General features: G+C 35.8%; 1 protein-coding gene across 3 annotated transcripts in view; it reads right to left on the reverse strand.

Annotated features, from left to right (window-relative positions):
• The window catches only part of FIG4 (FIG4 phosphoinositide 5-phosphatase), a 124,150-nt gene that overhangs the window by 85,056 nt on the left and 21,552 nt on the right, over positions 1–17,542 (reverse strand). For 2 of the 3 annotated variants that reach the window (XM_004753497.3, XM_045080210.1), the window contains 3 exons: positions 11,314–11,470; positions 7,250–7,300; positions 2,214–2,362 (listed from right to left, as the gene is read on the reverse strand). In XM_004753497.3, coding sequence (XP_004753554.1) covers positions 2,214–2,362; positions 7,250–7,300; positions 11,314–11,470 — 357 coding nt within the window. Of the gene's footprint in view, positions 1–2,213; positions 2,363–7,249; positions 7,301–11,313; positions 11,471–14,157; positions 14,257–17,542 lie in introns of those variants that run through there. The other variant, XM_013056702.2, reaches the window with a different exon arrangement.

Genomic DNA, 17,542 nt, shown 5'->3' on the forward strand with positions numbered 1-17,542 from the left:
ATAGCAGGCTGTTCTTCTTCTCAAAACATAGTATGTTAAGAGTGTTTATATACTGTGACAAATACACTTGGTTTGAGTCATAAAAATTGAACCTCCTCTGCCCTTTCAATGCTTTACACAGAGCACGAATAGTACACACAAGAACTAGAGTCCTTGTCTTTGCCACTTACCAGTCTTCATGAGTTCTGGCTAGTTACTTAACATCTCTGAACCTCAATTTTCTGAATTGTAAAATGATACTACTATTCACTTCAGAGATATGTTCAGATTAAATAATACATGCAAAGTGACTAATACACTGCCTGACATGGTACAGACTTTTTAACAGATGTATTATTTTCCTTTTCTACCGACCCCTGTATCTTCTGCCCTCACTCTCTGTTTCCTATCAGTTTCCCCCTATGTGGTAGAAGGACAGTGTCCCCCAGAAGATGTTATGTCCTAATCACCAGAGGATGTGACTACCTTATGTTACATGGCAAGGAAGAATAAATTTGCAGATGGAATTAATGCTGTTAACTCAGATGACCTTGAGATCGGGAGAGTATTTTGAATTATCCAGGTGGGCCCATTGTAATCACAGGGTCATTATTTATAAGCGAAAGAGGAAAACAGGAATCTAAGAGTCAGAGTGATGTAATGCAGGAAAAGCCTCGACTGGCCACTGCTGACTTTGAAGATAAAAGGGGCCCCAAGCCAGAGAATGTGGGCAGTCTCTAGAAAATAGAATGGCAAGAAAATGTCTGCATAGTCTCAAAAAAGGAACACAGCCCTGCCAACAGCCTAATTTTAGTCCACTGAGACCTATTTTGACTTCTGACTTCTCTAACAGTAAATTCGTATAGGTTTAAGTCCCTTAGTTTGTGGTAATTTGTTATAGCAGCTATAAAAACCTAATACACACTGTTATTCATATCTGTCATGTAGAATTGCTCCAAAGATAGTAAAAAATTAAGTGGCTTTTAGATTCCAAAACAAATATTCAAGTTCAGATTTGGGATGCCATATAGTGCAAATTTAGAAATACTTTTAGCTTTTCTATTCCTAAGTGGGATATTTAGAAGACATGATGCAAGTAAATATTCAGGCACACATTATTTTGACCTCCACCTGTCTCTAGTAGTATATGTTACAATTTGGGAGTCTAAACCAGGGCAAATTTAAGTGATCTTGATGTTCTGAGGTAAGGACGTTGCACTGAGTTTGGCCTTAGCACAAGCTATACTCAATCTAGTAGATTAAGGGCAATGCTACAAATGGCATCCAGTTTAAGTAACACTCTAAGTCTTAGAGCGAATGGTTACCTTTGGCAAAATGCTAAGCGAGCACAAAATGCTAAGAGGCTCTTTCTGAGTGTCCTGCAAGGACACTTTAGAACTTTAGATTCTAAAGATACTGCTAGAACTTTAGATTACAGACCTACTCTGCACCTACATTTGCATCACTATTATTCAGGTTGCACAGGGCAAGGTGCCCAAGACATTATTGACTTACTATGTTTCCAAAGTATATGCAATTCAGCTAAACTGCTCTAAGTCTGAAATGATTCCTTCACCACATTCACTTTAGTAATGGCCCTGGCTTTAAAGTTCTAGACCAAACCAAAAATCTAGGGATAAAGGCACCGTGTGACTGGTTCATTTAGGATCTCCAGGATGATTGATGCCCACACGTGGTCCTGCACTGACCCTACAGTGGTCCTGAAGAAACAAGGCCTATAAGGGACACCTGGGTCAAGCTGGGACCAATCAAAATAAGAACAACCTCTGACCCGCTGCCTTGGTTCCTTGGCACATTGGCCATGAGATCTTAATCTCTACACCTCAGTTTCCTACTCCATGGTGAATTTTTTCCAAACCTCTCTATGAAGGAAAGTAAGGTGGTGGTGTGTATTTTCCAATATTGGAAAAAAAACAATTCTCCATTCAAACTTCACCATAAGTCTAGACGTAAATGTATTCCATTAAAAATACAGGCATGTTTGCTAGGGAAGGTTAGCATACAATTTTCCGGCTGGCCCACAAATGAAAATCACATTGTGATTAATGATCTCTATAAAAATGAACTGGTCAAGTTTATATATCCAAAACCTCATATAAGGACCCGGAGGAATAAGGGCCAGAGAAATATGAAGGAAATGTGAGTTAATTTAATGAGGTGCCATTTCACAAATGCCGTATTAACCTATATTAGATATACTGAAAATCACCTACCACTTCCACCCTGTGTAATTAATCCTTCATCTTCAAAGATGTCGAAACTCTCCTGGCGAGGCTGGGTTGTTTCTGACTTTAACATCTCCAGGGGCATTCGCAAGACAGTGAGATTATACTGAAGTGAGTGGGACAAGTCATAACTGTAACTGAGAACATAACTGAAACTTAACATGAATTAGAAAAGCAAAACATATTTCAGTCTTGGCTCCTATATGGAATTAAAAACTGAACCACATTAACACCTGTTCAATTACTTAGAAACAAAGCTATTCAAATAAACACTGTAAAATATAGTAAATCATGAATATAATTAGAAACTTAAAAATCACTGCATCCTCAAAAAATTAAAAATAGAAATACTATACAATCCAGTAATTCCAGTTCTGGGTATTAAAGAATGAAAACAAAAATACTAATTTGAAAGGATATATGTACCCCTATGTTTACTGCAACATTACCTACAGTAGCCAAGATACAGATATGGAAACAACCTAAGTGTCCACTGATAGATGAATGGATAAAGAAGATTGGTATATCTATACAATGGAATATTACTCAGCCATTAAAAATGACTCTTAGCATTGGGTGTGGTGCATAAACAATGAATCTTGAACACCAAAAATAATTAAATTAATTAATTAATTGGGGGGGTGAGCTCTTGCCATTTGAAACAACATAGACGGACCTAGAAGGCATTATACTAAGTGGTATAAAACAGACAAAGACAAATACTGTATCGTTTCACTTATATGTGGAATCTAAAAACCAAATCAAACAAACAAAAAAACTGGAAACAGACTCACAGAGAACTGATGGTTGCCAGAGAGGAGGGGTGGTCGGATGGGCAAAAGAGGTGAAAGAGATTAAGAGGCACAAACTTTTGGTTATAAAATAAGTAAGTCACCGGGATGAAAAGTACAGCAGAGGGAATATAGTCAATAATATCATAATAATGTTGTATTATGACAGATGACTATACCTACCATTGTGAGCACTGAGAACTACAGAGAATTGTCAATCCACTATGTTGTATATCTGACACTAGTAATAATATTTTATGTCTACTATACTTCAGTTAAAAAGATTATTGCATGACTTAGGCATTTGCACAATTAGAAATATATAATACAATGCAAATGATCAACATTCACTGACTTGTAATGTGCAGTTTTTACTTCCCAGTGAAATCACTCTAACTTCACAGTCTTGTGCAAAGGGGTCACACTCTCATATATACCTGAATGGAGTTCCATAGATGTTACAATATCTACAATATCTACTGTAGTTTATGTATGAACAAAAATAATTCTATTAGTTATTAGTGGTAGTACCATAACCGACTTCATAATAAAACAGGAATAAGCAAGTAATATAAGCCATTATGATAAAACATGTTTTAGGAGAGTAACAGCCATCCAAAAAGTTGTAACAGTCTTTGAAATGTAATTTTGGCCTTGCAGCCAATAGAAACCCATTTTACAATCTTGATTTCACATTATTAACAATTTTAAAAATATCTCTAGCAATACATTTTAGCACAGAATTTCAGAAGGTATCTAGAATTCTTTAGATTTGCCTGGAGACTCACATATTATTTCAATTATTAGTTCTTCTTTAATTTGCTCATCTAATTAGGTTGAAATTGATTTGTTTCATCTGTGAAATTCAATTTTACCATATTTGCTAGTTGGAGCCATTAATTTTCCTAGCATCTAATCTCAGGGATAAAAGTTCTATAAAGATGTTGATTTTTTAATCACATTTATAATAGCATCAAAAAAAATAAAAATATGTAGGAATAAATTTAACCAAGGAGGAGAAAGAGATCTTACACTGAAAATAATAAGATACTGATGAAATAAACTGAAGAAACAAATAAATGGAAAGATACTTCATGTACATAGAGAATTAATATTGTTTAAATGTCCATACTATCCAAAGCCATCCATATAGATCCCTATAAAAATTCAAATGACATTTTTCACAGAAATAGAAAAAAACAATCCTAAACTTTGTATGGATCCACAAAAGACCACTAATAGCCAAAGCAATCTTAAGAAAGAACAAAGATGGAGGCATCGCACTTTCAGATTCAAACCTTTTAACAAAGCTACAGCATTCAAAGTAGCATGGCATAAAAACAGACACATAGATCAGTGGGACAGAACTGAAAGCCTAGAAATAAACCAATGCATACAGAGTCAACTATTTGACAAGGGAGCCAAGAAGACACATGGGAAAAGGATAATCTCTTTGATAAATGGTGCTACGGAAACTGGATACCCATATGCAAAGAATGAATTGGACCCTTGTCTTACACCATTCACAAAAGTTAACTCAAGATGGATTAAGACTTAAATATAAAATTAAGACTTAAAAACTATGAAACTATTAGAAGAAGACAAAGGAGAAAGGCTCTTTGACATTGGTTTTAGTGAAGATTTTGTGGATATGACACCAAAACACAAGCAACAAAAGCAAAAATAAACAAGTGGGACAACAGCAAACTAAAGAACTGCACAGAAAAAAAAAATCAACAAAATAAAAAAGAAAATATTGACAAACCATCTATCTGATAGGGGGTTAATATCCAAAATACATAAGGAACTCATAAAACTCAAGAGCAAAACAAAACAAACAACCCCCCCTCCAAAAAAAATCCAATTAAAAATGGGCAAAGGACCCGAATAAACATTTTTCCAAAGAAAATGGCTAACAGATATGTGAAAAAATGTTCAACATCACATTATGGAAATGCAAATTAAAGCCACAATGAGACAGCAATTCATACTTCCTACAATGGCTATTATCAAAAAGACAAGAAACAGGTCTTGGGTAAGCTATGGAGAAAAGGAACCCTGATGCACTGTTGGTGGGAATGAAAACTGGTGCAGCCACTATAGAAAAGAGTATGGAGGTTCCTAAAAATTTAAAAATATAACTACCATATGATCTGGCAATCCTACTTCTGAGTATATGGCCAAAGAAATGAAATCACCATCTTGAAGAGATATCTGTAGGCCCACATTGACTCTAAGCATAATTCACAATAATAGCCAAGACATGGAAACATTCTAAGAGTCCAGCAATAGATGAATGGGTATAGGATATTACTCAACCATAAAAAAAAGGAGGAAATCCTACTATTTGGAACAACATGGATGGAATTTGAGGGTAGTATCCTAAGTGAAATAAGTCTGATCATTTCCATATGTTCATCACTTCTATGCAGAACCTAAAAAAGCCAAATTCATAGAAATATAAAGTAGAGTGGTAGTTGCCAGGGGCTGGGGCATGGGAAAAGGGTAGGCTGGGAAAAATGGGGAGATGCTGGTTGCATGGTACAAGCTCCCAGTTTAAGTTAAATAAGATCTGGGGATCTAATGCACAGCATGATAACTGTAATTAACATTAATGAATTGTAACTTGAAATCTGTTGACAGTACATCTTAAATGTTTTTCTCACACACACACATAATTATATGAGAGGATGGAGGTGTTGACTAACTTTATTGTGGTAATCATGTCAAAATACATATGTGTATCTAATTGCCACACTATACACCTTAAACTTATAGATGTTATATGTCAGTAATATCTGAACAGGTGGCAGGGGAAGGGGGGGAAGGATGTTGATTTTTAACTTTCAAAAATCAATTCTTCCTAGTTAGAGTAATTACTTTATTCCAGTCGATTCTTAAGAATGAAGTATATCCTTTTTAAGGCTTACTTATTGACATAAAAACCGTAACTGACATACTTTTATTCATGGGATGACTTGATCCCAGAGCTCAGTGTGGGGATCCAAAGTTGAATTCGTGGAGAAAACCATTTCTAACAATACCACCAAGTTTCAGTGACAACTTGAAGATGGTATAAACATAAAATTAAGTGATAAAGACAGAAAAGCAGATGACTGCAATAAACACAATGGAAAGAGACATTCAATAAACATCTGTGGATGTGAAAATTCTTCGTTTAGTAACTCTCCACTAGACTACTGTTAAAATAATGAACTTCCTTCAGTTTTGCAACAATGAACACATAGCGCATTCTATATAGCAAACTTGTTTTTATTTCACAGATAAATAAGTGGTTAACTATATGGACAATATAAAAATAAAGGTAAATAATGCAAAGTATCCCATCAGTGCATAACACCAATAGCCACAACACTCTTAGTCTTGTTTGGTCCTTGGGACTCAAGTCCTTTTTGGAGCATGCTATTTTGTGTCCTCAGTTTTTAGTTTGGATATTACAGCTGACAGAATTTTCCACTTAGCGCAATAACTACATCCCCTAGGCCTACATATTGGTCACATTGGTGGTGGTATAATGTTCTATCATAATGTGCTGTTAGAATTTACTTGCCCATCATTCAGTTACTGCTATTTGAGTTGTCTCTGCATTGACTGGTTTGTGGTTTTGGGACTATCATAAATAGTGAAGCTATAAATGTCTCTTTATAAGAAAGAACTAATATTTTATCTCTTAATTTATTTTCTTAGGATATGTTTTCATAAATACCTATGCCACATTCTTCTTCAGGAATACTATTAATTTAAAAGACCATTAGCATTAAAAACATAATAATAATAAAAAAAATAAAAGACCATTAGCATTATGTTGGTATTGCAACAATTCTTCCTTTTATAAATTTATTTTTATCTAATATGCTAGATTGTTAACTAAAACAATCTGTGACATTGTTACAACTCCGTATTAGAAACTAAATGCAAATTTCATTTTCTAACTAAAAATTGCAAAATAAGAATATTTCATTAAAAACTCCACCTAAAACAAAGATGATTTTTTATAGTGACAATAATTCCCTTATAATTGGTCCATTCAATATTCAAACATTAAATTTTTCAGAGGATGAAATACCTTTATGCTTTTAGATGAAATTACTTGGCCAATGGAAAAAAAAAATAGAGGAAGCACCAGTGTGTCCTCTGATTCTGTTTTTCCACCCTGGAAAATAATACAAATATTTAAGTGACTGACAGGAGAAAACCTAAGTTCAAACTTACCTAAAGTAAAAATTGCTAGATAGGTCCACATTTTGAAAAATTCGTAGATACCTAAGCAAAAAACAACAAAAAGCATATTACATTCACACAATACTATTATTTTTTCATAGCTTCACATATACATTTATATTTGTAAATGCTCTCATTAACACTGAGGAATTAAGGAGTACCTGGCTGGCTCAGCTGGTAGAGAATGCAACTCATGATCTCGGGGTTGTGAGTTCACGCCCCATGTTTGGTATAGAGATAGATTACTTAAAAATAAAATATTTAAAAAAAAAAACAAACCTGAGGAATTCAATCCAAAACTGCAGAAGGAAATGCTTCTGAAGCAATCTCTAAGTCTGTTGATTGTCCCTTCAGAGTCCCTTAACTTTATAGTTTGACCATTTCCTTATCATTGGTTATGCCAGAGAGGAAAAGTCACACACTTACATGTGTGGGGAACTTAGACGGGCAAGACAAGTAAACACCATTCTCATTTTTACGATTATGTGCTTTGTAAAAGCTGTGAGGTTGGAGAGCAGAAGGTAGCAAAAACAAGCAAAAATGTTTGCAAAAACCATAATTTGAAGTTGTCAAGTTTTGTAACATAAAAAAAAAAAAAGTACAGAATAAAGTATGTGAATAGCTACCTCACGGGATTAATAGATTTTTTTTCATATTTTCTCAACTTTTTAAAGACTTGATCACAAATAGGTGTTGAATTTGTCAAATATATTTTCCACAACTATTAAGATGATCATAATTTTTCCCAACAATATTTTAATATAGTGAACTGCTCTACCAAAATTTTCTAGTGTTGAAAATTTTCTAGTGTTGAAAACACTGCAACCCAGTGTTGCAGGGATAACTTCTACTTGTCATTATGCATGAAATGTTCACTAGTACTCTATCTTATTTCCTAATATTTTACCAAAACTTTCTTTAAGTTTATTTATTTTTTTAGTGATCTCTACACCCAATGTGGGGCTCAAACTCATGACCTGGAAATCAAGAATCACACACTCCTCCAACTGAACAAGGCAGGCACCACCAGATCTTTTAACTTAAGTGAATTATTGAATTATGTAGTTTTATATGTTAAAAGTTTTAACTATCTAGTAATAGTAATTCAGTCTACCTATAACAAGCTATTAATATAACTGTATCTTATTCTCGATAATGTCTATTGCTACATAGTACTAATACTAAAATAATTTCACTCCCTTAAGAAAGTCAAGTCACTATATAGAACAACATAATTTGTTTTACTATTCCTGGTTATAGAATCATAAAGATGAGGTTTATAAATAATACAAACCTCTTCAACTTTTTCCTATCCCTTGGATTCATATGTGCTAGTATGATTCACTGTTTCAAAAAAATTTATTACTGAAGTATAGTTGACAAAAAAATGTTGTATTAGTTTCAGGTATACAACATGGTAATTTGACAATTCCGTACATTATTCAATATTCACCATAATAAGTATACTTACCATCTGTTGTAATGTAACATTATCATAATATTATTGACTATTTTCCCTATGCTGTACTTTTCATCTTCATAACTTATTTATTTTGTAAGTGGAATTTTGAACTTCTAAATTCCCTTCACCTATTTCACCCATTCCCAACCACCTCCCCTCTGGCAACTGCCAGTTTGTTCTCTATATTCATGAGTCTGTTTCTGTGTTTTGGTTTGTTTTTTATTTGTATCGTTTTTCAGATTCCACATATAAATGAAATTGTATAGTGTTTGTCCTTCTCTGATTTATTTCAATTAGCATAACACCATCTAGGTCCATCCACGCTGTCATGAATTGCAAGAGGTCTTTCTCTTTATGGCTCAGTAATATCTCATGGGTGTGTGTGTGTGTGTCTACCACATTTTCTTCACCCATTCACTTTTACTGATGGATACTTGGGCTGCTTCCACATCTTGGCTATTATAGATAATGCTTCAACAAACACTGGGGTACACATACCTTTTCAAATCAGTTTTTATTTTCTTTAGGGAGTACCTAATCTGATTTTAGTGAATATACTATGTCTGCCTGTAAGCTATGTGGGATATAATTTTTTTCAGTTAGTGCAAGACAAAAGGACCACCTTATCCATTAAATTCTTATTTTCATCTGACACAGATTATTTTTTATCAACCCCATTTCCAAATATCATCAAAGACAGTATCACCAGAATCCAAAATATACTGTCTCAGAGGGTCTTAAACAAGAGAGCCACACTACCTTTAAATTTTGGTTTGTATATCTGGAACAACACTATAAAAGTATAGAGTGTAATTAAAATGTAAATTTAAAAACTAAATGGGGGTACCTGGGTGGCTTAGTCAGTTAACATCCAACTCTTGATTTTTGACTCAGGTCATGACCTCAGGGTCATGAGACTGAGTCCCTTGTTAGGCTCAGGTCACTGAGGAACACTGGGGATTGAGCCTACTTGAGATTTACTCTTCCTCTCCCTTTGCCCCTCTCCCACTTTCTCTCTTTAAAAAAAAGTTTTTTTTAAAAGAAAAAAAACTAATAAGCATGCCTAACTTTTTTCCTTTTTAACCTTTATGTTTATTAATAAATATATTTATATATTAAAATGAATCAATTCTATTCTTTTCTCTATCAACATATTAATACACTTTTCCCACATTCCCAAGGCACCAATAATTTTCCTCCAAAACTTAAATCTATAGAAAAATTGGAAGGAAAAAAAAACAGTACAATAAATACCATTCTGTCTTTCATCTGATTTTACTGTTAAATCTCTCTCCTAAACACACACATATACATTCTCTCTCTTTAAATGCACAAGTTACATTTTATTCTAAACCATTTTTAGTAAGTAGCAGACATGATGACTCTTCACTCATAAATATGAAAAAACTTTGGGGGAGGGCGCCTGGGTGGCTCAGTGGGTTAAGCCTCTGCCTTTGGCTCAGGTCATGATCCCAGGGTCCTGGGATTGAGCCTGCTCAGCAGGGAGCCTGCTTCCCCCTCTTTCTCTGCCTGCCTCTCTGCCTACTTGTGATCTTTCTCTGTCAAATAAATAAATAAAATATTTTTTTTAAATGTGAAAAAAAACAAAATTTCCTAAGTAAGAATATCATGTTTACATTTAAAACTTAATATTGATTCAGTATCACCTGGTATATTATCCATATACAAAGTGTCCCAATAAAGTCCTTTACAGCTATGTGTGTAGGTGTATACGCCAGTATAAGCACACATACATTTTGATCCAGGATCCAACAGATATTCATGCATTGCATTTTGTTGTCATGCCTGTTCTAAAATCCAGAACAGACCTCTGGCTTTTTCTGTCTTCGATGACATTGACATTTTTAAAGAGTCCAGGCCAGCTGTCTTACAGAATGCCCCACAAGGATGGATTTGTCTGATTATTTCCTTATGCTTAGATTTAAGTTAAATGTTTTTAGTAAAGTATAGTCAGAGGGGAGGGTGGGTGAAATGGGTGAAGGGGATTAAGAGGTACAAACTCCCAGTGATAAAATAAGTCACAGGCATGAACAGTACAGCTCAGGGAATACAGCTAATAATATTATAATAATATCGTATGGTGACAGATGGTAGCCACACTCACTGTGGTAAGCACAGCAGAATAAAACAAAAATATATGTATTTTTAGCAAGAAAACTACACAGGTAATTTGTGTCTTTCCCACTGCTTCATACTGAAAGGTAAATAATGTCAGTTTTGTCTCATTATTGGTGACGGTAAGTTTGAACATTTAGGTAATTACATTTGCCATTTTTTTTTCCTCTTTATAAACAAAGTGATTCATGGAGTATATGTTGAGACTGAGTGAATATTCTGTTCCTCAAGAATAACATCTCACGTAATGGCTTTAGCAGCTTTTGTTGATTTTCACCTAAATTACCCATGATAATAAAGGTTTATAATAGACCTTGAACAAAATTATAGGATTCTGAGCTAGTATTTTGCATTTTTAACATATCTATAATCTTTTGAGTATATTTTGTCTTCTAATGGGTCTACCACATTAAAAAAAAAAAGTAGTAAACAGTAGTTACCACCACTAACTACATACCGAGCTTCATCAGGATGAGTAATTCGTACAGAATCATTAGGTATATAGATCATATTTGTATCTTCAATCTTATATATCGCATGGCCGCCAATATCTGCCATCTTCCTCCTTTTAGTTATTAACACAATATAATAGCCTTCTAAAAACCTAACAAAACCTACAGAAAAAAGAGAGACAAAGATAATGTTTCCTACAGTTAGTAATGCTTTTAGATATGTATTTAGAAGGTAAAAGATTTTTTACACATTTCCTACTTTACTTCTATGATTTATAGCTGTACAAATTTTCAGTCATATTATAATTAATCTCTAGAAATATCTGTACTGACATTTATCTCACTTAAAAATACTGTTCTAAACAATTTCGTTTCATTCATTCTTTTATAAATAGGATTGAGGTGCTATAAGCAAAAATATACACAAGATTAAGGGGAGTTGTTATTTAATAGGTATAGAGTTTAATTTCACAAGATAAATAGTCCTAGAGATCTGTTGGACAAGGCACATATAGTTAACACTACTGTACTGTATACTTAAAAATGGCTAAGACTGTAATGTATATGTAAAATAAGTCAACATATATACTAGCAAGAAGTATATAAAAACAAACAGAATGTGAATTGTGTAAGACTGATGAATCACAGACTTGTACCCCTGAAACAAATAATGCATTATATGTTAATAAAAAAACAAACAAACAAACAGAAAACCAAGTAAGTTCTCAGAAACTTACAGACCTATGCTAACATGCACTGTGAACCTTGACAAGGGATAAAAATTAAGCACCTCCCTAAATTCGTTTGATCACAGAACTTCATCCTCTTTTTTTTTTTTTTTTTAAGATTTTATTTATTTATTTGACAGACAGAGATCACAAGTAGGCAGAGAGGCAGGCCGAGAGAGAGGAAGGGAAGCAGGCTCCCTGCTGAGCAGAGAGCCCGAAGCGGGGCTCAATCCCAGGACCCTGGGATCATGATCTGACCCGAAGGCAAAGGCATTAACCCACTGAGCCACCCAGGAGCCCCTCATCCTCTTTTTTGAAAAAGAAATAATTAGGGACACCTAGGTGGCTCAGTTGGTTAAGCAGCTGCCTTTGGCTCAAGTCATGATCCCAGCATTCTGGGATCGAGTCCCACATCGGGCTCCTTGCTTGGCAGGGAGCCTGCTTCTCCCTCTGCCTCTGCCTACCACTCTGTCTGCCTGTGCTCGGGTGCTCTCTCTCTAACAAATAAATAAATAAAATCTTAAAAAAAAAATCATTAACCAATGGATAAATGTTCCGAGAAACATACTTTGGAACATATTGCTTAAAAGGAAGAACAAACTACACAGACTCCTGATTACTAGTGGCAAAACCCAACTTGAGCCAGCTTTTTAAAAAAGAAATTTACATTAAGGATACTGAGAGGATCCATGAAAGCAAAGGGCAACAACAGGATTGGGCCTCAGAAAAACACCCAGTCAAGATGCATCTCTGCACATGTGCTCCATTCTTGCCTCCCTCCATAGACTAGCCTCCCCCACAGACTAGCCTCCTCCACTTCTCTGGGTGATGTGTTGAGAAACACAGCTGCTAATAGCTCTAGACTTTACATCCAAAAGCTTCACTGGGGAAAAACAATTTTTTTTTTTAATCAATCCAATTCCAGAATTCCTAGGGAAGGACTTGGACTGGCCTAACTTGGGTTGTGGACCTAGCCATAGACTAATCAATGGCTGTCAAGCTATAGAATCATAATGCACTGAAAGCCATTAATATAATAACTAGGTGACTTAGATGGGGCAAGGAGAAGTGGTGCCAGACCCCAGAAAAGTGGAGGGTTTTAACAAATCCAGTAAATTGCATATCCTTCATGCAATCTTCCACAAGTATCATTTGTGATAGTTAGGCCTTTTATGAATGTTGAAGTGTTATAAAGTTATATTTTATGTCAAATCACTGGAGTACATATGTTGTACCTTGGTGGATAAAGAAAGACCATATGTGTTATGTTCAGAAGCACTAAGTTCTCCGCGACATGCCAATTACTCTACAGTCTTGGTTAACAGATTTCTGGCTCCCAGAACTTTGGCTTTGGGAGTAAAAACTAACTCCCTTTGAGGAGTAGGGTCATTTCCAAAATGTCAACATGAGGGGCGTCTGGGTGGCTCAATGGGTTAAAGCCTCTGCCTTTGGCTCAGGTCATGATCCTAGGGTCCTGGGATTGAGCTGTTCTTTGGGCTCCCTGCTCTGTGAGGAGCCTGCTTCCCCGCCCCCGCTCTCTCTCTCTCTCTGCCTGCCTCTCTGCCTACTACTTGTGATCTCTGACTGTCAAATAAATAAATAAAATCTTTAAAAAAAAAAATGTCACCATGAGGAGCCCAGTAGACCTTCTCTCCAGTGAAACTAATATAACTGGTGAAATTTATAAAAATAAAACAAAACTTTCAAAGTTTCTGGAAACTGTCCTAATAGCATATAGCAAATGGAGAAATATTTATTCAAGAAAATCTACTGAGCCTTGGTAACAACAGCAAGTGTGTGGTATCTGAATCATAACCTGCTTCTCTTTGACACCCCACTCCCAGTCCAGTGTGACAGAGTATCTACTCCTGGCAGGAGTAGCCAAGAAGATAGTGCTTTTCCTTCTCTCCCCACTTCTCATTATAAGGCCATAGTTTCTGCTCAGAAGGTGCAAGCCACTAGAATATCTCATCCAGTTCAGCTCTGTGATACTGGACCTCTATTCCCAAGCAAGCCACACTGAGATCTGGGGCTTCCTTCTTCTTCCCAGCTCCTACTCATAAAGTGGTGGTTCTACTCCAGCATAACTGGTCAAGAATACTGGGTCTGCATTGACCTCACCTGCGCTCACTCATAGGATGAGTCAGATACAATCATATAGCTGACTTCCTACCAGAAACAACGGAGGCCACAAGGCTGTGGGATAACATATTCAAAGCACTGAAAGGAAAAAAAAAAACCTGTCAATCAAGAATCTTATATCTAGCATGACTATCTTTCAAAACTAACTCTCTCATGTGTACATGTACTCTCTCTCAGTCTCTCTTAGAATGTTACATTCTATGAAGTCTGAGCCAGGATCTTGATGCTATGAACTTTCGCTCTACAAGTGACAAATACCCACTGTCTGTGTCTTGTAATTCTCAGCTGATAAAAAAGAAAAAGGAAATTAGTAATTGACTATATTAACATAAATGAGCTAAAACATATAAAAAAAAAAGTTGCCTCAAAGATTTTATGAGCTAGACTGAGGAAAGATGCTGTTAAAATAGTGAAAAATACTTGCATTATAGAGATTCACAAAGCACAAACTGCTTTCAACAAAGTGTTCATTTACTCCTTTCTTTGCCTTAGAGACTAGCAAAAATATTCCCTGATTAAAGATAGAGGACATAGGAATAGGGAGTAAAAAAGCTGATGACAATCTCATTAAAAGCAAGTTAGAAAGAAGCTACCCTTTTAGAAATATAAAACTTCTAAAAGTAAAGCCCTTGGAAGCAGCATAAAATCTTCCACGTCTCATCATGGAATAATAAATATTTCCAAAATGAAGGAGTTTTCCTTTTATTTTTGTTATACTTATTTCTTTTTTTAATGATTTTTATATTAATTTTTATTACATATATTTTCACACCATAAAGGTACATGGATTAAGAAGTGATCCTGCATGTACCCACTACCTAGTTTGTTAGTTTTCTAATTACTTTTCAGTGTACCAGAATTCATTGTTTATGCACCACACCCAGTGCTCCATACAATACGTGCCCTCCACAATACCCACCACCAGGCTGGCCCAACTTCCCACCCCCCACCCCTTCACAACCCTCATTGTTTTTCAGAGTCCATAGTCTCTCATGGTTCATCTCCCCATCCAATTTCCCTCAATTCCCTTCTCCTCTTCATCTCCCCATGTCCTCCATATTTCTTATGCCCCACAAATAAGTGAAACCATATGATAATTGACTCTCTCTGCTTGACTTATTTCACTCAGCATAATCTCTTCCAGTCCTGTCCATGTTGATACAATATACTTATTTCTTATACAAAAAAATCTCTGCAGTAATTTCCCAACCTACTTTCCAACTGAATTTTAATTTTGCTTTTAGCTCAAGACTACTTATACCATTCTACTTTTCTCTTCATAATGTGAATACAGGAAAGAAAATATATTGCACAAAAGAGACTCTTCTACCAGCACAAATGCCTTCAGTATATTATAAGTGAAATTATTTTCTTCTTCCTTTTTATGACCAACGGGAATTGTTGCTCCCTTTTTTAAAAGGTTCCTATCCAACCTAGCCAACAATTAAAACAATTAAAAGACTTGAGTACGGCACACACAACTTCAGGAGTCAGCCCATTCATCACTTTAACACACTCAAATGAGAACAGGTTTTTTCATCTTCATTCTGTGTACTTCTGACCCCAGACCAATTTCACTGAGTACTTCCAAGAAGCCAAGATGACAGTCATCATGCAAAAATGATCTCTCTCTCCAAGTAGAGAAGGCTGTTTCATCTGAAATGGACACCAAGCAAAGTATATAAAAAACGACAGTGTAAGAGGTTGTAGTGGGAGTGCTGGTGGCTGAAGAGGATCCCACCAACAGTGAAGAACGCAATATTCCTGTTTCAGAGATCACCATGCCAGCTAGTCATTATCTTAAAAGCCTTCAGGAAGAATAGCACTTTGGCAGAGAAACATGAAAAACCTCCACAAGGTGCATAGGACCTTTGCACAACAGAGCTCTCTAGAACCAAAGTGACACTCTAATACCACACTTACTGCTCCCTCACTTGCTTGAGGCTCATACTGTTTTTGTTGTCTTCATTATTATCTTGGATCTGCAGTCCATTTCTAAGGGTTGTGCTTTAAATAATAATGGAGTCCATCACTTAGTTTGCTACAATGATACTTACTCTACTGCCCCCCTGCAACATACTAGCAACTGAAAAGACTACCCTCGGACAGGTGACATAAGCAGAAAAAGGCCATAAACCTGAAGCTTTGTACCAAAAGGGGCTGGCATGGTTACAGAGCTCAGTCTAGTGGACTACAAGTAACCATGGGCATCTGAGTGGCTCAGTCAGTTGAGCACCCAACTCTTTATTTCAGCTCAGGTCATGATCTTAGGGTTGTAAGACTGAGCCCCACATAAGGACTCTCTCTCTCTCTCCCTCTGCCCCAAGTCCCCCTTCTGCCCCTTAAAAAAAAAAAAAAAAAGGAAAAAAGGAAAAGACTACAGGTAACCATCCACTGACTCCATCCATGTATCCCAAGACCAGATAAAACAACTTTGGGAGGGTTGCTCACGATCCTCGTCAGTGGTTTCCCAAATCTCCTGCTGGCCATTACATAACAATGGAGCAGGTCAGAAATGTACAAGGTAAACCAATTTCCCATGTCTAGGGCCCAGCAATGATAGCAATGCTCCATAAGCTTTTCATGGGTACTAAGCCCATGAAAAGACAAGTACATAAACTGAAACTAAGAATATAGAAACTTTAGAGCAATTTGAGACTGTTACAACATCTGAGGTGCATGACCAATGAACTTGCCTTGAACAGGCATAGATTAGCCTGGGTATTACTGAACTTGTAATTGTAACATGTAATGTGTTACATGTGGCCAACCTGCAGACCAGTTATGTACAGAAGGATCATGTGTTGGTCTGTGACACAATGGTGGAAAAAATATGGTCTATTACTACAGGTAAGAAAGACTCACTACTCTTGATTCTCACCAATGGTGAACTAAATGAAGCATGACAGCAATCTAAAAATATTCCAACAAAATAGGATTCACAAATCAAGCAGCTGAAAAAAGTTAACTGAGAAAATATTTGGCCATAGGATAGAAGACAACCAACCATTCTAGTCATATACACATTAATCTGACAACAAGACTATACATTTTTCAAAGATAGGCATCCCTCATTATTTCTAAGACAGTACTTACTAGACAAATCATAGACTTTCATTAACTCCCTATTTACTCTTCACTCATTCTAAGCTTTATTTACAGGGCTGAACAAGAATACATAAAATACATTTCCATAAAAATAATAAATCCTAACTTAGTACGTTATTGTGTCACTTTACTGGTAGGTCAGTCTTTCAGTGACTTCATTATCCAAAGACAGTCTCAATCCTAAGAGGCCTCTAACCATAAGAGAAATAGCTACCACAACAGCTCAGAATGTCAGAGAAATGTCAGAGAACGTCAG

This window comes from Mustela putorius, unplaced genomic scaffold (assembly GCF_011764305.1).
Source record: "Mustela putorius furo isolate JIRA1106 unplaced genomic scaffold, ASM1176430v1.1 tig00000450_pilon_pilon_pilon, whole genome shotgun sequence".
In the NCBI taxonomy this organism is placed as follows: Eukaryota; Metazoa; Chordata; class Mammalia; order Carnivora; family Mustelidae; genus Mustela; species Mustela putorius.